Source organism: Triticum dicoccoides, chromosome 2B, assembly GCF_002162155.2.
Source record: "Triticum dicoccoides isolate Atlit2015 ecotype Zavitan chromosome 2B, WEW_v2.0, whole genome shotgun sequence".
NCBI classification, from domain to species: Eukaryota; Viridiplantae; Streptophyta; class Magnoliopsida; order Poales; family Poaceae; genus Triticum; species Triticum dicoccoides.
The window spans coordinates 520,522,547-520,547,859 of NC_041383.1; the positions used below are offsets into that span (position 1 = coordinate 520,522,547).

General features: G+C 43.5%; 1 protein-coding gene across 1 annotated transcript; it reads right to left on the reverse strand.

Annotated features, from left to right (window-relative positions):
* Positions 1–6,747: 6,747 nt before the first annotated feature.
* LOC119367945 lies at positions 6,748–10,170 on the reverse strand. Its single transcript, XM_037633317.1, has 3 exons — positions 10,057–10,170; positions 9,403–9,903; positions 6,748–7,420 (listed from the first exon to the last, which is right to left on the reverse strand). Exons 1-3 carry the CDS (start codon positions 10,120–10,122, stop codon positions 6,836–6,838), a joined length of 1,152 nt encoding a protein of 383 aa, XP_037489214.1. The 5' UTR covers positions 10,123–10,170; the 3' UTR covers positions 6,748–6,835.
* Between the last annotated feature and the right edge of the window lie 15,143 nt (positions 10,171–25,313).

Genomic DNA, 25,313 nt, shown 5'->3' on the forward strand with positions numbered 1-25,313 from the left:
AAGACATGACCTTCCGGGTTGGAGACCATGTCTATCTCCGAGTCACGCCTCTCAAGGGGACCCAACGCTTCCATGTCAAAGGAAAGCTCGCACCAAGATACATCGGCCCCTTCAAAGTCACTGACCGACGAGGAGAAGTTGCGTACCAATTGGAACTACCACCTGAACTATCCGATGTGCACAACGTATTCCACGTGTCACAACTCCGGAAGTGTCTCCAAGTTCCAGACAAGCGTGATCTTTACAAGGACGTCGATCACCAAGCCATTGACCTTCAGCCTGATTTGACCTACCATGAGAGGCCCATCTGCATTTTGGACAAGGCTGAACGACACACTCGAAGCCACACCATCAAGTACTTCAAGGTCCAGTGGATCAACCACACTAAAGCAGAAGCAACCTCAAAACGTGAAGACTACCTTAGATCCGAGTTTCCCGATCTCTTTTCAAGCCTAGTTTAGGAATCTCGGGGACGAGATTCTTGTAAGGGGGGTAGGTCTGTCACACCCTGCATTTTGTATCATGCCATTTGCATTAATAAAGCATGAAATTTTGACCAACATTTTTTTACATTATTTGGCTTTTTATTTGGAGTTGGTTTTCTCTGTGTGTTTTTTCAAGTGCTCTTTAAAGTCAACTACTCCACCTTATATACTTCATCTCCCTGCCCCAAACTTCTGCCCAACGATCATGCCATGTGTATAGTGCAATATAGTATTTTCTTACAAAAATAATTTGGCCAAATAGTATTTTCAAAGATTAGTTTTCCAAAAAAAACCTGAATTGAGGTTTGCACTACAAGTACATGATTTGGGGTATGAAAAATATTTCAAAGAGTATATTTGAAACCTATTAGATATAGGACTCCCATAAACCACAAAAATATAATTTTGAAAGTAATTTTCCTATTTTGTTTAAAGGCGTTTTCTTTAGGCCAGAAATGGTCTTTAATAGGTTAAAATTGTTTAAAAGCTTGAAAATATTTTATAAAAATCAGGAAAACTCATTGGACATATATTTTCTATATATAAGAGTTTCAACACATGGTCATGTTCAAAACATTGGGCAAAACCCTCCAAAACCATTTCTGTCCGTTTCAAGTATTTGAAATATTTCTACAAGAAACATTTTCCAATAAATCCAAGGAAAATCTAGCAAGTCACAAATACATATTGTGATCACCTTGCAAAGCCTCATCTCAATTAAGGTCATTTTGGTTCACCAAAATGCCCCAAAACCCTCTCTGACCAGAATCAAATTTGAACAACTTTGTACTACCAACTTTCTCTCCTTGAACCCAACTTTTGTGAGCATGTTCACATGACCAAATAAGGCCACTACACCAAGTGGTGCATCAAGGGGAAGTGATTTGCTCAACTAGATCTACACAAGTTCATTTCTGCCAATTTCTAGGGTTTACAAAAGATGCATTGGCAACTTTGCCCAAATGAGCTCATCTTCCTTCTACACTGTCATTTTGTCATGAAAAACACCCCTGCCAAGTGGCACAAGAAGGAAATCAGTGCAAGTACCCCAAAACCATATCAAACACCTTCTGCCACTTTACCAAAATTCCATTTTTGACCTCTTCCACTAATCTCCATAGGCTCAACTTTTTACCACAACCCCTACTAGTCTCCCTCTACCTCCAGTAACAATGGCAGCATCACATGACAATTATTTGGGGGGGGGTAAAACCACCCCTTTCTCTCTCTGTTCACCCATAGTAGCACCCCTCTCTCTCCCATTTCTATATGCAAGTGCCCCACCCAGCATCTCTCCACCCCAGGGCATCCAAGGCAGCTCCAAGGCACAAGGGGACATGCCACTGGAACTTTAAAAATGGCCATGCTAGCCATTTGCATGCTCCAGAGCGTGCTACACTGCGCTCTGGCACTGTAGCCGCCCCCTGCCAACCACCTCCCGCTACCTCGGGCCTTCCCAGCTCGTCCGACGATGCTCCTCGACGTCCGCAACACACCACGGGCTGGTCCCCTCCTCCTTCTCCCTCCTCTCGCCCCAGCTCACACGCGCGCCGGCCGCCCGAGCGCACCAGTGAGCACGCTCACATGCGTTGTGCCTCTGGCCCCCCTGCTCCCTCTCTCTTCTCTCCTTTCACCCTAGACCAACCCCACGAGCACCCCAGACACGCCCCGATGATCCCCCGTGACCTGTGACGACTGCAACAGGCCCGCCGGTGCAAGCCTCTTCGGTAGACCGTCGCCCGCCTATAAATAGGCCTCCCCGAGCTCTTCTATCCTCACCACTCTCCCTCTCACTCCCCTAATCACCCCTTGCACCACTCACTCATCTCCAGACAAGCCCGAGCTCGAGCTCCGCCGCCTCGGGTCACCGTCGATCCCACGGTACAGGCCACCCCCGGCCCTCTTGATTGCTTCTATGGAACGCCCATAGCCCACTTATCGATTCCCCCCTCTTTCCCGCTCGTTTTGCAGTCGGAAACAGCCGGAGCCATCGACGCCCGATGCTCCTCCGCCGCGAACCTCGTCGCCGACGAACCGCTGCTCCCTCCGGCCAACTCCAGCACCACCCGAACGGTGGCACGAAGAGGAGTCCAAGGGTGCCATCAGCTCACCCCGCCGTGCCCGGAAACATCGCCGGTGAGCTCGCCAGCCCTCTGTCGCAGGGTTAGGAATGACAGGCGGGCCCCGCCTATCAGCCTCTCCTCTTCCTTGCCTCCCTCTCTCTCTCACTGGTGCCTGGGCCCCGCTTGTCAGGTTCAAACCTGGCGCGCGCATGCACCGCTCTGCTCGCCTGGGCCGAATCACCTCTGGGCCTGTGCACTGCGGCTGTTCTGGCCCAGTTGCACAGTAGCCTCTTTCCTTTTCTTTTTCTGTCACCTTCCCAAAAATTCCACAGGATTAAATAATCCAAATTCAATAATTCCAGTTCCTAAAATCTTGTAAAAATCCCACCTATTTAATGATATAACTTTCATTCATGTCCAACCAACTTTTATGTATTGTTCATATTCAAATTCAAATTTGAATATATTTAAAACCCTCTGAAAATACATTTCTTCTATTCTGCTACACCAAATCCAAAACTAGGAATTTTTCCCTTCTTAGTTTTCACCCTAGTATTTTACAAAAATTAGTTGACATTTTTCTGAGCACTTTGTTTTTTCTGTTTTGCTATTGCCTTATCTTCTCGTTGTTATTTTGCGACGATAGATTGCGTTGCTGACGAAGGAGTTGGACTAGAAGACCTTGAAGACCCAGAATACTTTGTTGAGCCAGGCAAGCAGCCCTTTGACCATACCGTGAAACTTTTTTATGCATGTTATATATCACTTGTCGTTGTTGCACCAGAATCATGATGAGAGGGTACCACCTTGGTGGATTACTCTGTTGTTTTTCTCGTTGATACTTGCATGGTGCATGACCCTACCTTTCTATGTGGGTTATGCGAGTGGGTGTAGCTAGGATGCTAAGTAGAGCTACGCAAAAGGGGATGGGTATATGCATGGTGATGGAAGCAAGATTGTTCTCAAAAACTTTTCGAAAACCGCATCGGGTGCCACTTATGCCGAGGGAGATAATGAGTTGGGTAACCACTTGGTGACAAAGTAGTGTATCGAGGCAAGTGTGTGTGTTGTTTTTAAAACGGATTGGTTTAAGTTGTGACCGTTATTTCAACCTTACATGTGCAACCACTCTACCCTTATATGGGAAAGGACATTATTGATTACCTAGCCGATACTAGCTTGGAGCCCGCATTACTAGTGACGGGGGAGAGTTGGTGCTCTCTCTCGAGACGGGGTCGTGCCAGGTAAGGCGGCCATGACTGTTTTCACAGGGCACCGGACACACCGTTGGTACCCCGTGCCAGTGGTATGTCTCCACAATTTTAAAATGTGAAATGTTGGGCACGGGCGTTACTACCAATCAAGTGGACTCTATGTTAGTGTCATCTAGGGACAGGTAGTGATCGGGTGCTTACCCCGGGTACTTGAGGTATCGCGGGTTGTGGATGACATGGAAGTTCCCCGGATCTTGTGGGTAAAGTGTGCAACCTCTGCAGAGTGTAAAACTATTTGAATAGCCGTTTCCATGGTCAAGGACAGTTGGGTAACCGCTCTTGGGCTACGTCCGCTTGTTTACAAACCAGTGTGTGTGTTTGGATAAGTGGAAAGAACTACTTGGGTCAAGTCAAAGGACTTGACATGATTGAGATGGGTTAAAGCCCACTCCCTTTATGTTGATATCTCAAACCACTCCCTATGGTTACTTGAATGCATATGGTGCATGATTTACCAGTTGTTGAACATGTCTTTGCACTAAAAACTAGCTTTCTGCAAACTACCTACTTGGTGTTGTATCATTGCATTATTGTGCCCTATTCCAATCATGGGTTGCTTGCGAGTACATTCAAAGTAATCATTGGCTTGCCACTGGTTATTTAATTGGCTGGATTAGATGTATATAGGATCTTGTTACTGCTATAGAGAAGAGAATGCTCTGAGAATAGGCTATTTGGAAGGAACAATCAAGATCAAAAGGAGCAGCATGATGTTCATTCCACAATTCAGCAGATTCATTGCTGAAATCTCCTTCGCTTAATAATTAACACCATTGCCTGCATCCTTACACCAGATTAGAGAGGGTTCCTTTTGAAAATTTTCACTTCTAGCTTCTTGAGTTTTTAAAGATGAGAAAGATAGATTATAAAATTTGTATTTCATTAATAGTAAAGTGACATACAAAACACGATTGATGTATTGACTTCTTTTGTTTTTTTTACTAAAGTCATGAATTTAATTCTAGTTTACATAAGAATACTAACTATTGTAGGTGATGCTCTTTGTTCCTAGTTTTTACTTTCCAATAGGGTATTATATAAGGTTGATTGATCGGCGGTGTGCTTGCTCTGGTCCGGAGAAAGAGGATGGGCAGAGAATGGTGATCGATTGCTTTTATCACATTGTAAGTATAGATTGTAGAACGTTTGCCCAAAAAGAAAGTATGTATAACCGATACAATTGCCATATATAGATGGTGCTCGGACAAACAAGTGACACCACTTTCAAGCTTTTGGTCTTTGAAGTGTAATACTTGCTAGGTTTCCAAGTACAATTTTTTTTGTAGTAGAAACTGAATGTATATGGCATGAATTTATATTTCAGAGTGTATGAACTGATTCAGACTATGCTGACCACTTGAGTTCTCTCTTTAAAGAATTGAAACAATTCTTCCATGGGGGCAGAATAATTGTCATCCTGAAACAACACGCAACGTCATTAAGTTTCTTACTCCCTCCATCCCAAAATAAGTGACGCAGGTTTGTATTAAAGTTAGTACAAAGTTGAGTCACTTATTTTGGGACGGAGGGAGTATTTACCAATTGAAACATGAGCCAGTAATATCACAACTAAAGTTTTTTTTTAACATATCATCACAAAATGGATGGCTGGATTACGTTTGTATGCATTCTACAAGGGTCACTTCATATGGTGTTATAAGTTAGTTTTACAGTTTTCTCATAATACTCTCTGCTATTTTATATGTCTATATCTTTTTGTTAGGATATTTGTTTTTCACCTTTTCCACCATCGATTCCTCATCCACCATTTGAAGCTCCAATGCTGAGTAATGTGACTTTTTTTTCTTCTGTTGCAATGCACGGGCATTATTACTATTTATAAACGAAATATGAATGTTCCTATGACAACTTTAACAGAAAATATTTATCTAAATCATGGCAAAAATAAAAAACTGGGTTTTTAACTTGGCTGATTAAGAAAAAAAATTCTTTTTTTTGTAAAAATCATGGCAAATTTATAAAAAAATCATAGTGTTCACACGGCTAATTCTTGCGTTGCAAAAAATGTGTGTGCTTGTGTAAGGGCGAAAATTTGCCATGCCAATAAATCTGATAGTATATAAAAAGAATTTACAATGATCTTTCAAAATATGGAAAATTCATGATTTTTTCATGGGCACATAGCAAAATTTACAATTTTTTTTCTCTAAAAACACATGTCAACTTTTGGGAATTTGTAATGGACACATGGCAAAGTTGGGGATTATTTGTTTGAAAAGATGGCAAATGTAAGAATTTGCCATGGACACATGGTAAATTTAGGAAATTTGTTCTCTAAAAACATGGCAAGTTTTGGAAATTTTGTCATGGTATTTAAAATAAATTTGTCATGGTTAAGCTACATATAAACATAAATTTGTCATGTTCCATATCAAAATTGAAGAAATAATATGTTCACTAAAACATCACGGCAAAACAAATTGGAAAAGACAATAAACCTGTTTTGCAAAGGTCATGGCAGATTTTTTACATCTGCTATGTACAAAAAGAATTTGGCATGATATGCACAATAAAAATGACATGCTAAGTACAAGATTTTTTTCCCATGGTAACTAGTATAAATGAAAATGGGATGGTGAATACAATGAATTTGCCATAGTGTAAGAGCATCCGCAGAAGTACATGGTCCAATCTGCCGCCCCCGACACAGCGTGCACAAACCTGTATGCCCCCAGGCTTCGAATCTTCGGTGGCCAAATTGCAGCATATAAACGTGAGAGAGGCAGCCATAGACACGACACGTCTCAGAACTGTAAAACAATTTCCGCGCGCTGACGTATTACGAGCAAAAGCATGAAGCCGACACAACACTTCAGAAAAAATATCACGGGTCCACATCCAGCGGCAACATAATGTACCAGAACGCCAAAAAAGACATGATAACCGGCCAGCCATTCAGAGAGATATATGACATAAATCCAGCTGATCCATACAGCAATATCATACATATAAAAGGTTAGTTTACAGCGGATAGCATCCCCCTGCTGGGCAATTAACGGTACCCAATCTGCACTTCAACTTTACCATGGTAAGCATTGCAGATTGCCTTTTCATACTGGTCATGGTAGAAGGTAAGATCACCTTGGAAGGAGATGGCATGACCGTCATTAACATGGTCAGAATTAGTAAAAACGCTAAGGTTCAGCTTGATTACCAAGAGGGGCTCTAAGTATATCGGAACAGCTGCCCAAGTCCGCAACAATGGAAGTGTGCCATCGACAACCTCTGCCATATCATCTTGTCCACACTGGAAAAGCAGGACATTAAAGTCGCCGTAGAACTCATGGTGCGCTGTGATTTCGCCATATGCATAGCTACTACAGCCACTGCCAGATGCGAGATCAAGGTTGACACACAATCTGGCCTGTATAGCACGATACATCGGCACGAAAAACACGTCTATATCACGGCCATATCTTGTTGGCATTGTGTGGACAATGACACTGTTACATAAGTACGGGTCCACATAGAAGACGTAGTTTGCAGTGTCAATCCGGTTATCATCCTCTGGGATTTCAACTTTAATGCGGACATAGTCCTCAAGCGCCGCCCCTTCTGCCCTGAGAATCAAATTACCCTGCGCATATGGCAATGGAATAAAATGATTCAAAAGATACAAAAAAACAAAAATAAAGATATACTGCCTTCATTTCAAGAAGTTAAAGATAGGTTGTTTAGTCTGAATGCATCAACTCATAGGGCCATTGGTCATATATGTTGTTGCTTGCATAGGCTCGACGTGTCTCTATTTTATAAGATGCGTTGTAGTGTGGAGAAAGAAAACATAAAAGCTAGAGCTTATTCTATTCATAGGATTCTCGAGCTCAGGAACTTGAAAAACAGATTAGAATTACATTAGGGTTACAGAACTAAGGACCTCTTCTATTTGCAAGAATTATAAAATGCATTAATAGGAAAAACACACGAATAGAATGGCATGCCATCTTATACTCACCACGTTCTTTTATCTAAGGTGTATTATTTTTGACATAATGACCAAGAGACATCATTAAGGAGCGATTGGGGCTGAAGTACACCTTGCTAATCCCTTCGATGGAAAGATTAAAAGACCAGAAACACAAGCTGGAATCCGCTTCAGACGGAAGCAAGTCGATTCGGTGACCCGCAATAGCAAAGTCGCCCGCATACATGATCTCGTACTCTATCTGCATGGGTCACGCAATGTTTTTGAGTAAACGAGTCGTTCTAGGGTAGCGACTCTTGACTAGTCTTGACTGTATAAAAAAATTACCATAGTATATGTATATACTTATTAATAGTCAGTGGCAACCAAGGGAGGAGCCGCAGCACCAGGGGAGGAGCAAACCACCACCACCAGCAGCAACCAGGGGAGGAGCAGACCAGCTTGCGGCGGCGCCGGTCGGCAGGATTGTGGGGGCGGCGGCAGCCAAGGGAGAGGGTCGCGTAAGCCAGGATAGGTTTGGATCGGGGGGAATTCTGGGGCGATCTAGGTTTCATGGGGGATTGTGCAAGCAAATGGAAGACAGGCAGGGCCAACTTTTAGTAGTTCGGCTCAAAAACCATGGGGCCACGCAAGGCATCCCCGAAAGAAGGATTGCATACAAACCAAAATAAAAATATTGGGAGTTTTTTTTGTTCAACCAACCGATTGGAAGGTTGGCTTGATTTTATCGTGAGGTTGCCATGTACATGATGGTGGAGGAGTAAAAGCCGAATTATATGGGGTTACAAATACCCCTTGCATTGTAGAATATAGTAAAAAAAATACAAATACGCCTAACATAAAGGAATAAATGGAGTACTACAAAGTTGTATGGATGTTTGATCATGCACACGAAAACCATATGGAAATTTTTGAAGTAAATTTCATATGAATTGTAATCCTACAAATCAAACAACCATTGTAGAGAAAATTCCACACGAATTCCTTTGAATGAAATTGGCCCTAAAAATTGAGATGCAAGAGTGTTTGAAAACGTAGAAGAAACAAAGGGATTCTAATGGAAGGTTGAATGTAATACCTTCCCTGTTCATTGCAGGTTGGTTATTTGTTAGTACGGGTTTAGCTTATGACGTGTTTCGAAGTCTTTGGCCAAACGAGTATTTCACAGAATGCCGACAAAGAATTCCATTAATAAACGACCGTTTTGTTTTTTTATAACAAATCGACGAATTCGTAGATCCTTTTAGGAGGCCTAAATAACCATAGATCGAACCTATCCTAACTTTACAATGCGATGGCGGGCTACTCATGGACTAGCTGTAGCTACTATTTTTTTTTCCTTGGTAGCAATATTAGGAATGCAGTTCATCCAACCATAAACCAAATTCCAGCTATAGAAACTATTGACACAATCAAACCTGAATGAACAAAATGTTGAATTGGATTGTGCTAGTCTATAGCTATAACTCCAAAATAGATTGCAAATGAATCATAAGGGAAATTGTCTTAAAGTTCTAATCCTACGAGGAAACATTCTAAGGATCTAAATCCTACAAAAACAATATGAAATATCTTTGAATAGAATAAGCCATAAGAAGCGCTCTACTATAAAACAGAGGGTGCATTACATATACCTGTGAATCAACATTACGATGAAGTGGTCCATTCTCCGAGTTGCAGTAGTAATGGGAACGATCGTTGAAAGCAACGAAGGTGCCCACGAAGGGAAATCGGGGACGCACAGATAACAGCTCCACCAAGTCCCGAGATAGGCTGTAAGCCATCGATAGATTAATGCTGTCTCCGTGATAGCCAATTTTGAGACTCGGTGGAATATCCTTTCTGTAGTAGTCATCATATCCACCGATCTCAGACCAGTCGCCATCTGTGTCACAGTAGTCGCCACAGTTACTGCCATCGTAGCGATCACTATTGTGGCCGTATTCAGCAAGCTGCTCGCTGTAATCATCATCTGCAGCAGGAGAGTTTTTGTCTCCCGTTTGCTCATCAGCAGGATTGACAGTTTCTTCTCTCGTTCCCCTTGCCCTTTGCCTTACACCTCTATTAAAAAAAAGCCGTCGAACAACATGGAGAGTCCCGTAATGAATAAATCTAATGGGCTCAGAGATGCAGGCCTGTTTCAGGAGAGGATCGGTTACTGTAAATAATGAAAAAGCAAGTGATATAACAGTAATCAATCATGCTTCCATCGACCAGATCGATGTTGGGTAAACTATTTCGTCTAGCTAGCAGATTCAAAGTCAAAAGGGCGGATACATGTGTAATACCTGCAGAGAGCAGAAGATGGCACTCCAACACGCTATTTCGGGTTCGGCGGCAACGCTCAGCGGCATGCTTCTTGGTTCAGCGGCAACGCTTAGCTAGGGGGCGGCGGCCCTTGGCTTGCCAGGTTATTTAAACCCTATTTTTGTCCGGCATATGCCCAAACCTAGTCTTGCGGTCCGGGCAATCTCTTTCCGATTTCCTTTTTTTTAGCAACTCTTTCCGATTTTTTTTTTGAGGGGTGCTCTTTCCGATTAGTCTGTAACAGAGCCCGTTCAAGAACTTTCGTCCGCCCAGGCCCATTAGTCTCTAACAGAGCCCGTTCTTATTCCGTGCCGCCCAAAATCGCTCGGGCTAAGAAGTCAACAATTTTGATTTTTTTTACTATTGAGAAAACACAAATACTTTATTATAAAGAAGTCAATAATTTTTTAAATTTTGATTTTTTTATTAAAATAGGATTTTTAGCACATGTTTTTTAAAACAATTGCCATTCTTAAAAAAATTGAGAACATTTTTAAATGCAACCGTTTTTAGACATTTGGTACATTTTTTAAATATAGAATATAAAAACAATGAACATATTTTAAAATCCAAACATTTTTTGAAATGAAAAACAATTTGAAACGGCCTTTATATTAAAAAACACACACACTCTGTGTCCGCATTTAAAAAAACGATTATTAGTGTCTGGACCATGTAGTATAGGGTTCAGAAAGTCATAGTCATGTCTTTCGATGGCGCCTCCTTCGTCTTATCACTATGAACAGGCAGAAAAAGAGTGGTGTATGTGTTTTGAGTGGGAGATACATACGGTTAAATTGTTGTATACTATAAGAAAGTTTAATAACTATTCTAAATTGTTGTATACATTTTTTTAGAATTCGAAAGTTTAATAACTAATGCAAACAGATTTATAGGATGTTGAATTTGTTTAGAGATAAGTGGCTATTTGGTTTTTTATTGTTTATTGCTAGTGAAGTAATTGAGGAAAAAAAATATATACCTGAGTAGTGAAGTTGCGAGCATAGCCTATTTCTCCTTATCCTTGATTCATATGCACCACTTGTTTGGAGGGTAAGCTTGTAGCAGAGCTAAAACCAGAGAACCACTGAATAAGAATAGAGGGACATAGGAGCATACGACTCATTAAGTAGTGGAGAGATAAGTCTCAGAGCATATAAAGTAAATGATGCCTCTGATAAAGCAGGTTTAAAAGTGGATAGTACGCTCAGAAACATGAACCATACACAGCAAGCCTTGGTTCGTAGATATAAATTCTTGTGGATCATGGTAAGAATTGTTGAATGATAACAAAAAGACACAATCAAAATCTAAATTATGCAGTCTAGTCAATACAAACACTTCACCAATCAAACGATCAAGTTGGTCTTCTATTACACATTTATACTGACACTATTTTAGTACTGTTGTCTTCTAGATTAACTGAGCACCACCATTTGTAGTTAATTAGGCAAGTCTTGAACGATGCTTCTTAGAGACCTTTCACTGAGGTAAATATGAACCATTAATTAATTTGAGTCAGAAAGAGTTTAATGCTTGATTGACAATATCGAACTTTGTCCAACAAATTTACATCAAAAAACTGTTTGCATTGCCGATTGCAAACAAACACGAAAAGTTAACTCACCTCTCAAAGACATGGTAAGCGTGATTCTCTTGAATGCTCACGCATGGATGATTAGTCTGCATCTCCAGGACAAACTAAAAACAACCCTGTTGTATAACAACTAACTGATGGGAAAGAAGGTAACCCATGCCTAAATTAAATTGAACAAGTTCTTTTAAGACCGGTAGAGGCAGCACTGGAACGTTGGATGTCCTAGTGACACATCCAACCAGCTTGAAGTATCATAGCAGTAAATCAAGAATGTAGCCAGAGAGAATGAGCATGAGAATAAGGGAGTTGACCAATTGGTTGATAACTTGGTATACAAACCTCAACGATGGATCCTTGTCTCGGACGTGCAGCCCCTTTGCAATGGGAGGGGCAGACCAATAAGGAAACCGTCGGGCCATATCCTATGCCTGCAGCGGCTGCCGCGGGCTGCAGATCCTCCTCGGGAGCCTCCGCCTGCCAGGCTTCAGCTCCTACTGTGCCGTCAAGTTCAAGCCTTTGGTCAAGCACGGAAAGCACGCGCCACACCATCCGTCAGCGTTGTCATCATTCTGGCCTCCACCAACAGGTTCGGTGACTTATCCTTCCCGCTCGATCGTTTTCCCGCGTGCCGCTTGCCCATGGTGTATATGCTCGCATATATGTGTTCATTTGCAGCAAAAAATCAAGAGATTTAACTATGTTTATAGCTTCTCATCGGATGATTTCTAGTTGTATACAAATAAGACTTCTATTCATAGTTTTTTTTTAACACCATTATAACTTTATTTAAACAATGTTTGTAGGGATACAAGCTATAGGTGGGGGTGAGGTGAGCCAAACATGGCGCCCACTCTCGAGAGAAGTAGCAGCTTTCACTAGACTATGTGCTTCAATATTGCATGCTCGATTTTCATGACTAATGGACACCTCCTGGAACAACGCCTTTTTCGCGAGAATCTCCTTGATGATTACGGCATAACTGCATGGGTTATCCTCCTTGATGTTGCGAACCACTTGTAGACAATCCGTAGCAATTTGTAATTGTGAGAGGTTTAGATCAAGAGCTAGCGACATTGCCTCACTGCATGCAATGGCTTCAAGTGTCGATGGATGTGTAAGACCTTCAAAAACAATTGAGGATGCGCCGAGGAAGGTACCCGTCACATTACGGCAAATTGCACTTACAGCTCCCTTCCGTTCTCATCTGTCTATACCTCCGTCAACATAAATTTTGGCACTTCCCACAGCAGGAGCTTGCCAGCCGCCACGGGCAGGCCTACGGGGTTGGCTGGGCTGGTTAGACTTCTTGACTGGTAGCCCTTCAAGCTCTGACAGAAAACGCTGGATAAAGGAGAACGTCGATAGCGGACTCTGAAATTGTTGCTCATGAATCACTTTCCGGCGAGCCCACCAAATGGACCATAGTGTTATCAGGACCTTCACAACTTCCGCATGTGATGCTACTTCGAGTAGATTGAACAACCACAACTTAGGATCTTCCTGATCACGTGACTGAACAAGATTCACAACATCATCATCCATCAGCGACCATACTGCTTTCGCCATGTTACAGTCTATGAGCGAATGGTGCCACGAATCTTCAGCTGCATTGCAAACAGAACAAGTCGCCTCCTGCGCCATGTTCCGAGATAGCCTTACATCACCCGTCGGGAGGGACACATGAGCAAGTCGCCAAGCAAAATTTTTAACTTTAGAAGGAACCTTGATGCCCCATAAATCAGACCATTGCCGGCGAGTTCTTTCAAGGTCGGACGGCCCCGGTCGGTGCTCGAGCCAGTCCTCTCTTTGTGGCTTCGTCTCCACTAGTAGCCGGTAGGCTGAGCGGACAGAAAATCGTCCAGAGTGCTCATAGTGCCATGCCCAGGTATCCGGCAAGTTGATTGAACTTAGCGGGATGTTTAGCACCACGTCCGCATCAGGTGGGATCATATGCTCTCGTACAGCCTCTATGTTCCATGCATGCACGGTTTGGTTAATTAATTCACTAACAAACTCCGGCGGTGTTGCACTCCTTGCACAAATCGGCTGTAGCTTATGGTCGCGTGGCAGCCAGTTATCAAAAAACTGTGTCTCTTTTCCATCACCAATTCTTCGGATTACGCCCAGCTTCAACACATCCCTACCTTCGCAAATGGACCTCCAGACGGTCGAAGGGCGTGAGCCAATAACAGCAGTTAGGATATTTCCTTCAGGAAAATAGACAGCCTTTAAAACTTGGGCACTGATGGAATCTGGGTTAGTTAACATTCGCCATGCTTGTCGAGCCAATAACGCGAGATTGAAGAGCTCAATATCCCGAAAGCCTAGACCACCATCTCGTTTCGGCCTAGTCATCTCGTCCCACGAAACCCATGCTGTTTTGCGCTCACCGTCCTTGCAGCCCCACCAAAATTTTCTAAGCAAAGAATTTATATGCTCGCAAAGACCTCGAGGTAATTTAAAGCACGCCATCGAATAGGTGGGTATCGCCTGAGCCACCGACTTGATCAAGATTTCTTTCCCTCCACAAGATAAAGCCTTCTCCATCCACCCTCTTACACGAGCCCAAACTCTATCCTTGAGATATTTGAAAACTCCATTCTTAGATCTACCCACGAACGAGGGCAATCCCAAGTATTTCTCCGCTAGTGATTCATTTTGGACCCCAAGGAGTCCCTTAATCTGCCCATAGGTGGAGAGGGATGTGGTAGGGAAGGTGGAGATGGGCTGGTTTTGTTGGGCTAAGAAAAGCAATGAAGAGATGAGTTGGCTTCATTGGCCCAAAGTAAGCGACCAGGCAACGAAGCAATGTAGACACTATCGGACGACGTACCAAAAAACTGTTCACTAACAAAATTGGCCGGGCGAGATGGACGAACGAATTACGGTGGTAGCTTCTCCCTTTAATAGAAGGTATAGATATAGGCTAGGCCGGCCTATTTTGATTGTTTTTTTTTCGATCACTGGCCAGGTCGATCTCTCGTTGTAGCTTTGTGGGGTTCGTTTGGTTCTTTTTTTTATCGTTCATGTGTTCCTTCGCCACTGGTTCGATGATGCGTTCATTCAGTTTTTTGGGGGGTTTTCGTCCTTTTTTTTGTTTTCTTATTTCTTGTAAGGTTTTATTTTTTTCGTTGCTATGCTTTGGTTTTTTTGGTTTTCCCTTTCGTTTCTCTTCTGCTTCTTTCATGGTTTTCACCGGGTTTTTTCTTTCTTTTTTTCTTTCTTTTTTTCTTCGCTGCTATGTCTCTTTTTTGCTTTTCAACCGTTTTGTTTAGTTCTTCCTTTTATTTTTATCAGTTTTCACCGTTCTTATTCTTTGTGCACTAGTTTCTTTGGTTTACTTTGTCGTTTCTTTTTTTTTCTTTGGTTTCTTTTTTGGTTTTCATTATTTTTACCTTTTTTGTTTCTTTTGGATTTCATTCTATATTTTTCATATACATCGAAAACATTTTTAATACATGTTTAACATTTCTCAAATACAAGTTTAACCTTTTTAAATAGACGGTCAATATTTTTTCAGTACATATTTAAATATTTTTAAATGCTTGATTTAACTTTTTATAATATGTGGTCAATATTTTTTATACACATTTTAACATTTTTAAATGCTTGATTACATTTTTAAAATACCCCCTCCGTTTCTAAATGTATGTTTTTTTAGATATTTCACTATGGACTACATACGGTGTAAATGGAGTGAATCTACACTCTAAAATATTTCTATATATATCTGTATGTAATTTGTACCAAAATATCTAAAAAGTCTTATATTTAGAAACAGAGGGAGTACAAAATTAATATTTTTTTTATACATGGTCAATATATTTTTTCTATACGCATTGAACATTTTTCAAACTAATTAATGCATACGTAGAATGCATGTTGATATTTTATAGAATATTATTTGCACTTTGGTTATTGATATTTGGTACAAAATTTAATTACACATTGGTATTGGGTAGGATATCAATTGCATGTTAATTATGTGATTACGCTGATATTGATATTTGATATGGTATTGATTGCGCGTTAAACATGTTGAGCGCTCGTCATTGGAGAAACCTAAATCGTTGGATTGGCATAGTTTGATGGTCAAGATTAATTGGATCTGCCTCTTTGGGTCTTTTTATATTGGTATAGATATAGACATAGATGCTTGAGTAACATTTCTCAAATGCTTGATTAACATTTTAAAATAGTTTTCTAACATTTTTAAAATGCTTGATCAATGTTTTCTAAATACTCCCTCCGTTCCTTTATCTAAGGTGTATTATTTTCGGCACGGTGACCAAGGCACATGATTATAGATGTGTTAGGACAAAATTACCCTTGGCAAATTTATTGGTTAGTAGCAAGTAAATCAATTAGTCCAGGAAAGTAAGAGATACGGTGCAATCGACATAGATAGTTTCCTTCTTTTGGTACAAGGAGGGATATAGAAAATCAGGAGAGAGATACTTTTCTTTTTCTGGAGGGCTAACAAAGAAATTATGAGGAATTAGAAGAAATGCATCTTATATTTTGGAATTTTATCAAAAAATAATATATTTTTTTGAGCAGAATCAAAAAATAAATACGCCTTATATAAAGGAACAGAGGGAGTACATGATCAACTCTTTTCACACACATTGTATATTTTTTGTATACATTTTTATACATATTTAAATTTTTCAAAAGTTTGCTTGACATGTTTTGAATACATGGTTAAAAATTTTCTGTACACATTTTTAGCAATTTTCAAATACTAGATTATCATTTGTCAAATACTAGATAACATTTATCAAGTAAAAGATTAATATTTTATGAATACATGGTTAACATTTTTTATACATATTTTAACATTTTTCAAATGCTTGATTAATATTTTTCAAATACAAGTTTGACATATTTTGAATATATGGTGAAAATGTTTTCTATACACATTTAACCTTTTTCAAATGCTTGAGTAACATTCAACACTTGTTTAATTTTTTAAATGCTATATAAAAAATTAAATACATGATCAACTTTTTTCACACATATTGTATTTTTTTTGTATACATGAGAACATTTTATTTATACACATTTAACATTTTTCAAATGCTTGATTAACATTTTTCTCAAATATTTTACGTAAACCATTTTTTGTAATATATTTATTTGGAATATTTGGAAGTATAAACGATAGTAAAAAATAATAAACAAAACAAGGTTGTGGCCTTCCACGTGCCTCAACCGTCCCATTTAGGAACGCGCGTGACACGAGAGCACGCTAGGCCTCGCTATATGTGAGACATATCGTTGCCTCTATGTCTCGGAGACCTCCTAATCCACGCCTTTAGTGCCACGAAAGGAACTGCCGCTCACTGCGACACCTGGTGCCCCCCTCCCCCCTCGAACGCACAGCGGCGAATCGCAGGAGTAAAGACCCGGGGGGCATGAGCTTCTCACAACGACTAGGCATTCTAGACCGTTCGATGGTTTTTCCTTTGTAATCCTGGTCGTTGGATCTCGGGCTTTTTTGATGTGGGCCGTCAGATTTTCACTGAGATAGTTCTCGTGCATTGGATAAAATTCCAATTGCAACGAAATGTAATATCTCTGGCCCCAATTTCATAGAAGTGGGCTGCCGATAGGGCACCGGCCACACCCTCCTCCTCTCTTCACTTCTCCCGCACTATTCACTATCCTAACCCTAGACCCGCACCCGAACACTCGCCCTCGCGTCGCCGCCTCCGCTCGCCCTCACGCCACCGGCCCTCACGGGAGAGGTCTCCGCCCTAGTGAACTCTGGCCGCCTCCTGTCTTCACTTCCCCCTCCCTAATCCTAGCTCCTCCACTACACCGCCACCACTCATTCTCCTTCCCTTTCTTCAGCTCATGCTACAAAAACTCCTCTACGCGTGCCTCCTCCTCGCCGCATCGCCACATGCCCTTTCTTGCGCTCAAATCAATGAGGGGAAGCCGACACCGATGGACGAAGAGATTGATGAACAACCGATAATGACTTACAAGGGAGGGCCTAGCCATAGATCCTCCTCTGCGTCGTCACCACCCATGCTCCTCCTCCCTCACCCGTCCTCATCAGTGGAGAGAAGGAAGAGGAACGCACATGGCTTCCCTGCCTGACCACCGCTCCTCGCTCGAGATCGAAGCCTCCCTCGACCACCCTTCTCTTCTGCCGAATCCAGCAAGGGCATCGTCAATCTCTCCCTATCCTGGATGTGATGGCCATTACCATTTGTGAAGCTGGTTGAAGTGAGGTTCCGATCCATTGATCCTCCCTAGATGCATTCATCCATTTTCTTCATTTTTTACTACAAAGCTAACATGTTCAGTTTACTTTGTTGTTTTGTTAACCCTTCACACATGGGATTCTTTTGCCTCCTCATAGATTTGTGATGTCATGTTTTTACCATTATTCTACTTGATACTCATTTATGTTTCACTTAGAAAATGCACTCCTAGCATCTTGAGATGTGTATTTATTTTTTGTGGTTAACTTTTGCACGGGTTGTTTTGCCTTCGTGATATTCACTTATAGAGCAATGCACTGCTAGCATCTTGAGATGCCACAATATGCGAAGAGTGATGGAGTCAAATTCGGCAGATCTTGGGTCGAGGGTCCCAATCTGGTAACATTGGCTAGATTGTAATAGGACACATGGGGCACCACGACGACACTGATGAGATACTGCCTCTCCAGCACGGTCGGTGGGAGCTGGAAGGTGGGGCCATTGTACTGCATCCTCGCCTGGCTTTGAGAGTGCTCTGGGTTTGGGTGAACAATAGAAGGGGGCGACACAAATGGATGTGGTGGAGAATAGGTGGAGGCGTGGGTGGTTTAAATAGAGGAAGGGGAAGGGAAGGTGGAGGCGTGGGTGGTTCAAACAAGCGGCGTCGATCGATATGCCACTTTAATTGCCACGTTGAATAGATGCGAGTGGATCGAAAAGTTTGAAATGATGCTCTGCATCAAGACGAGCGTGCGAGATGAGATGAACCATTGACAGCGACCGTCCCTACGTCCATGGCGGCTCGCATGCAGAAAGAGGTCGGTCAGTGTCCATGGCGGCTCGCTTGCAGAAAGAGGGAGGTCAGCGCATGCAGGCAGGGTAGCTACATGCCTGCATAGTAGGCTAGCTGGACATGTCATGCATGCATAGCAGGCTCATGTCCTTGCAGCGCGCACAGGGCCAACAATCTAACCATGGCCCAATGGGCGAACAGCGGCACCATTCGACGTGGCCCCAATTGTCAGGTCCAACGGGCGACACAGTCCAGCACGGCCCCACTCATCAGAGTTAACGGTCAAAGCACTGACCCGACAGCATCCACCGTTTGTGATCATTTCTGAGGGTTCCAGACAAGAGAGTGAGGAAAAGTGAGAAAAATTTAAGAGCGTGGGATGAATGGGTAGAGCTAAGGAACCAGGGGCACAAATGCAAAAATCCCAATTAATTAATCTCTCCCAATGTAGGTCAAAGTGATGCATGCATGAACGACGACCTCATGGGCCCACAGATGGAAGCATCACACATGAGTGAGTGTCCTAGGATAACCACCGCATGCATGCATGTGGCCCAAAGAGGTGTTGTGTGATGTTTGAATAGCCAATGCACAACTTTGATGTGGCACCTACCTCGGAAACCGGAAAGTCCCCGCACAGAGTTAGGTGTGTGTCCATGACGCATACGTAGTATATGCTGGCCCCCACCTCTTCGACACGTACTATATACTCCTACCGTAACACAAACAAAAAAGAATCAACCTTGCTGGTCAAATTAATCTCTCTGCGGCAATCATGATGAAGAAACTGTGGATCATATGATATTTACTTGCACATTCAGTCAAGCTTGCTGGCGTAAACTTGGGATCAGCTGGCCACCCTTCACCTGCCGCCTACAACTACTTCAACAGGCTAAACACTCCTGGGGACGTCCATTATTCTTTGAAACCTTCCTGGTGGCAGCCTGGAGTCTCTGGAAAGAAAGAAACAACAAGCATTTCAGGAGGATTACGCCAACTGTCGGTGGGTGGCTGAATAGATTCAAGGAAGACTTTGGTCTCCTCCAACATAGGACTAGGGGGAGTCATCCTGCTTTTATTTCTTCTTTTGTTTCTGAATTGAACTAATAACACCACTCCTCGACCACCTGCCCCCTCTGGAAGGGTAGCATGGCAAATAGGGCAACTACATATGTACTAACCCTTGTAACACCCTGTCTATATATACATATATGAAAACACAGTAGGAGCCTTTCCTACTGTTTACCCTTCAAAAAAAAATTTAATCTCTCTGGTTGTAGGTCAAAGTGATGGACGACGGCCTCGCAGACCCACAAAAAGCATCACACACGAGTGAGTGTCCTAGGACAACCACCGACTGCTTGTGGCCCAAACATGTATGTATAAAATGGTTGTGTAATGTTTTAGATAACCAATTCACGACTTTGATGTGGCACCTGCCTCACAAAACGGTTAATCCCACACGGTGGCTCACGACTCGTAGTGTACTGTCAGACAACCTCCCTCCCCCACACACACCGCACATCCACCACCACTACGAGGCATGTTAAAATTTTCCATGGTGAACATATGTGACCAAAGGAGGGTCATGTTAAAATTACAAAAAAATCATTCAAACATTTTAGTACATTGATTGATTTCCTAGGGGTATAATGTGCAAAAATCTAATTTGAGCTAGCACACGTGACAGTGCACCAAAATGGATTGGACAACATATGTTTGTCTATGGGTGCATGTTTAGTCCCCATGCAAGAAATTTCAAACATTGAGAATCTTGATTTTTAAAATCTAGTAAATCCAAAACTTAGTTGAAATTCATGAAACTTATCGTGTTATCATATGGACACCAACAGACTGTGGTATTGTACTTTTTTGTCAAATTTAACACAAGTTTTGATGTAATCTTTATCTTTTTACAAATGGGGGATTATTAATAATTGGATTATTTATTCGAATCGTGGGCGTTAGACCAACAATGTACGTGATGTGCTTGGGTTAAGTAATATAAAGTGGCAGAGTTAATCATCAAACAAGAAAAACAATATACGTGCCGCCACATGTCATGTGTGATGTGTGAGCAGGTGTGAGTTGACGGGATGCATGCGAGCAGTCCGTCGCGCAGGCAGACCGGGAGGCGTACGTGCAGGTGTGTGAATTGACGGGAGGTGTGTTCGCCACGCAGTGTCACCGGGAGGCATGCGAGTAGCTATGTGAAATGATGGTAGGCATGCCAGCAGTCCGCTGCGCAGGCTCACTCGGAGGCGATCCAACCCTTTGACCGCCGCCGCCTCGCTCCCACTGCTCCATATTAATGGCGCGCCTGAGCCGCTGGTCATAATAGGCGGCCGCATCCCCCATTCTTGTGTAACACCTGGATAATTAAGCTACAGTAATCCCCTGTTAATGATGCCATGCCATCGCTTTTACTGTTCTTAAATTCCACATTGATTCAAACCGGTTATAATTCAAATTTAAAATAAAGTCAAAATTTAAAGTTTTCAAAATGTTAAAACTAAATTGCTCATAATGTTACAAATATTCCATAACTAATTATGGTGGTGAACCAACATTTTTACAATGTGATTTAATGCCCAATAGTAATTAAAACAATGGCTAAAACTAATAATTTGGTTGCTTTTTAAATTATAAAATACTAAACTAATTTATTTAACTACTAAACTAATTGCGGTAGTAGCATATTCAGTAACACTAAATTGGGTGGTGTTTAGGTATTTGCTAAAGCTAAGATAAATGGAAAGTAAAATAGGAAAACGATAAACATAAATGAATAACAGAAAACAAAAAAGTGTAAAAAGATGAAACCTCCCCTCACCCGGGCATTGGCACAGCTACTGGCCAGGCCAGCCCACCGCGCCCCCGCCCCCCTCCTCTATTCACAAAGGAATCGTGGACAGCATCGATGGCCGCCACGGACTCGGCCATCGATGTGGCGCCCATCCACGCCCCCTCCGGCGCCTATACCTTCCCCGTGGACGATCCTCTCTCCCCCAGTCGAACCATATCCGCCACTTCTTCCCCCCTTGCGCTGCTGCTCGCTCCCCTGCACACACACCCGAAGCTACTGTCGCCGCGCCATCGTCATCGTCGCGGCTGAGGGAGTCCTGGATTAAGGGGTCCTCGGACAGCCGGAGTATATACTTTGGCCGGACTGTTGGACTATGAAGACACAAGATTGAAGACTTCGTCCCGTGTTCGGATGGAACTCTCCTTTGCGTGGAAGGCAAGCTTGGCAATTCGGATATGTAGATCTCCTTCTCTGTAACCGACTCTGTGTAACCCTAGCCCCCTCCGGTGTCTATATGAGCCGGAGGGTTTAGTCCGTACGACAACAACAATCATAATCATAGGCTAGCTTCTAGGGTTTAGCCTCTACGATCTCGTGGTAGATCAACTCTTGTAATACTCATATCGTCAAGATCAACCAAGCAGGAAGTAGGGTATTACCTCCATCAAGAGGGCCCGAACCTGGGTAAACATCGTGTCCTCCGCCTCCTATTACCGTTAGCCTTAGACGCATAGTTCGGGACTCCCTACCCGAGATCCGTCGGTTTTGACACCGACATTGGTGCTTTCATTGAGAGTTCCACTATTTCGTCACGATAAGGCTTGATGGCTTCTTCAAACGTCTTCAACGACGCGGTCTAGGGTGAGGTTTTCCTCCCCGGACAGATCTTCGTATTTGGCGGCTTCATACTGCGGGCCAATTCGCTTCGCCATCTGGAGCAGATCGATAGCTACGCCCCCGGCCGTCAGGTCAGGTTTGGAAGCTTAAACTACACTGCCGACATACGCGGAGACTTGATCTTCGACGGATTCGAGCCCATGTTAGGTGCGCCGAACAATCACGACGAGCATGACTTAGATCTGCCATCGGATAGTGTTTGGGAGATCGCGCCTGCGGCGGCCCCGGGAATCAATCTGGAGCAGATCGTGCATCTGAGGACGGGTGGATGGACCCTGCCAAAGAGGCCGCACACTCATCGGCGCTGGAGTCGAACACATACTTCATCTCTAAAGATATCTTTGCCATCGAACCCTCGGATTCGTCTCCGGCCATAGGATCCAAACCGCGTATGTCCGTGCCTATCGAATCTGGTTGGGCACCGGTCATGGAGTTTACCTCCGCGGATATCTTTCAGCACTCGCCCTTGGGTGACGTGCTAAATTCATTAAGGCATCTCTCGCTGTCAGGGGACTCTTGGCCGAACTATGTCCGGCTGGAGTGGGAAGAGGACGACGAAGAAATTCGTTCCCCACCCACCACCCACGTAATAGCCACTGTTGATGACTTAACCGACGTGCTTGACTTTGACTCCGAAGACATCGACGGTATGGACGACGATGCAGGAGAAGAACAGCAACCACCGCCACAGGGCGCTTGACAGCCACCTCATCATATGATATATATATATATATGGTGGACACCCCAAAGAAAGCAATGGCAATGACGCAACAGAGGATAATTCCTTGGAGAAGCAATCTAGGCACCGGCGTCATAGGCGCCACTCTAAGCCCCGCCACAGCAAAAAAATGATACCGCCACAAGAAATGATAGTAATCCGGAGGGTGCCGAAGACGAAAACAATCCTGCGCAACCAGGCTTTCAGTAGGCCGGACGAGAGGACGGGCAAGCTAGACCTAAGGAACAGGCAACGGATGGAGAGTCAGAGGATGACAATTACATGTCCCTCTCCGAAGACGAAGTAAGCCTCGGCGACGAAGAACTCACCATGCCTGAGGATCCCATCGAGCAGGAGCGCTTCAAGCGCCGGCTTATAGCCACTGCAAAAAGCCTGAAGAAAAAACAGCAGCAGCTTCAAGCTAATCAAGATCTGCTAACAGATAGATGGACTGAGGTCCTGGCAGTCGAGGAATATGGACTCGAGCACCCTACCAAAAGTTACCCAAAGCGCAGGTTGCTACCTCAACTAGAGGAGGAGGCATCAAAGCCTACACTACTAGTGCATGACGCAGGTGACCGGCCACCCCGTGGCCGAGACAAAGCGGCGTTTCAGCCGAAGTCCAGCCCGCACCTCGACGCCAAACAAGCAAAAAACACGAAGGCCCGAGGCTCCACGCATGACCTGCGAGAAAAATTGAAAAACAAAGCAGGACAATCAAGATCAATCTACGGATCATGGGGGCGCGCCCCAACGCGTGACGATGACCGTCACGCCGGATATACCAACAAATCCAGCTGGACCGAATACAATGTAGCCCGGCACAGAGGCGCCGCACACCCCCAATGCTTCACTGATGAAGTAATGGATCATGAATTCCCAGAAGGGTTTAAACCCGTGAACAATGAATCATATGATGGTACTATAGACCCCGCGGTATGGGTAGAAGATTTCTTCCTCCACATTCACATGGCCCGCGGAGATGATCTACACGCCATCAAGTACCTCCCACTAAAACTCAAGGGACCGTCTCGGCATTGGCTGAATAGCTTGCCGACAAACTCCATCGAGAGTTGGGAGAACCTAGCAGATGCATTCCTGGACAACTTCCACGGCACTTATGTGCGACCACCGGATGCTGATGATCTAAGTCACATAACCCAACAGCCCGAAGAGTCAGCCAGGAAATTTTGGACTCGGTTCCTAACTAAAAAGAACCAAATTTTCGACTGTCCGGATGCCGAAGCCCTAGCGGCCTTTAAGCATAACATCCGTGATGAGTGGCTTGCCCGACATCTCGGCCAAGAAAAGCCAAAGTCCATGGCAGCCCTGATGACACTCATGACTCGCTTTTGTGCGGGCGAGGATAGCTGGTTGGCTCGTAGCAACAGCACAACAAGCAATCCTGGCACATCAAAAGCCAGAGATAGCAACGACAAACCACGACGCAACAAACACAAGCGTCGCAAAAACGGTGATAGCGCCGAAGACATGACAGTCAATGCCGGATTCAGTGGCTCCAAGTCCGGTCAGCGGAAAAAGCCATTCAACAAAAACAATTCGGGTTCGTCCAGTTTGGACCGCATACTCGACCGTCCATGCCAAATTCATGGCACCCCAGGAATACCAGCCAATCATACCAATAGAGAATGCTGGGTCTTCAGACAAGCCGGAAGGTCAGGTGCCGAAAACAAGGCGAAGGGGTCTCAAAGCGATGATGACGACGAGGAGCCCTGATCACCGAATATAGGAGGGCAAAAGAAATTTCCCCCGCAAATCAAAACAGTGAACATGATAAACGTCACCCACATTCCCAAGCTGGAACGAACATGCACTCTTAGGGATGTCGACTTAACGGAGCCAGTCGCCCCACAATACAACCTATGGCCGATCACCTTTGATCGTAAGGATCGTCCGGCCAATACCAATCAGGGCAATCTAGCCGCACTCGTCCTTGACCCAATAATTGATGGATTCCACCTCACACGAGTCCTTATGGACGGAGGCAGCAGTCTAAACCTGTTGTATCAAGACACAATGCGCAAGATGGGTATCGATCATTCGATGATCAAGCACACTAAAACCACCTTTAAAGGTGTCATACCAGGTGTGGAGGCCAATTGTATATGCTCCATCACTCTGGAGGTAGTCTTCGGATCACCAAACAATTACCGTACTGAAGAGTTAGTCTTCGACATCGTCCCCTTTCGCA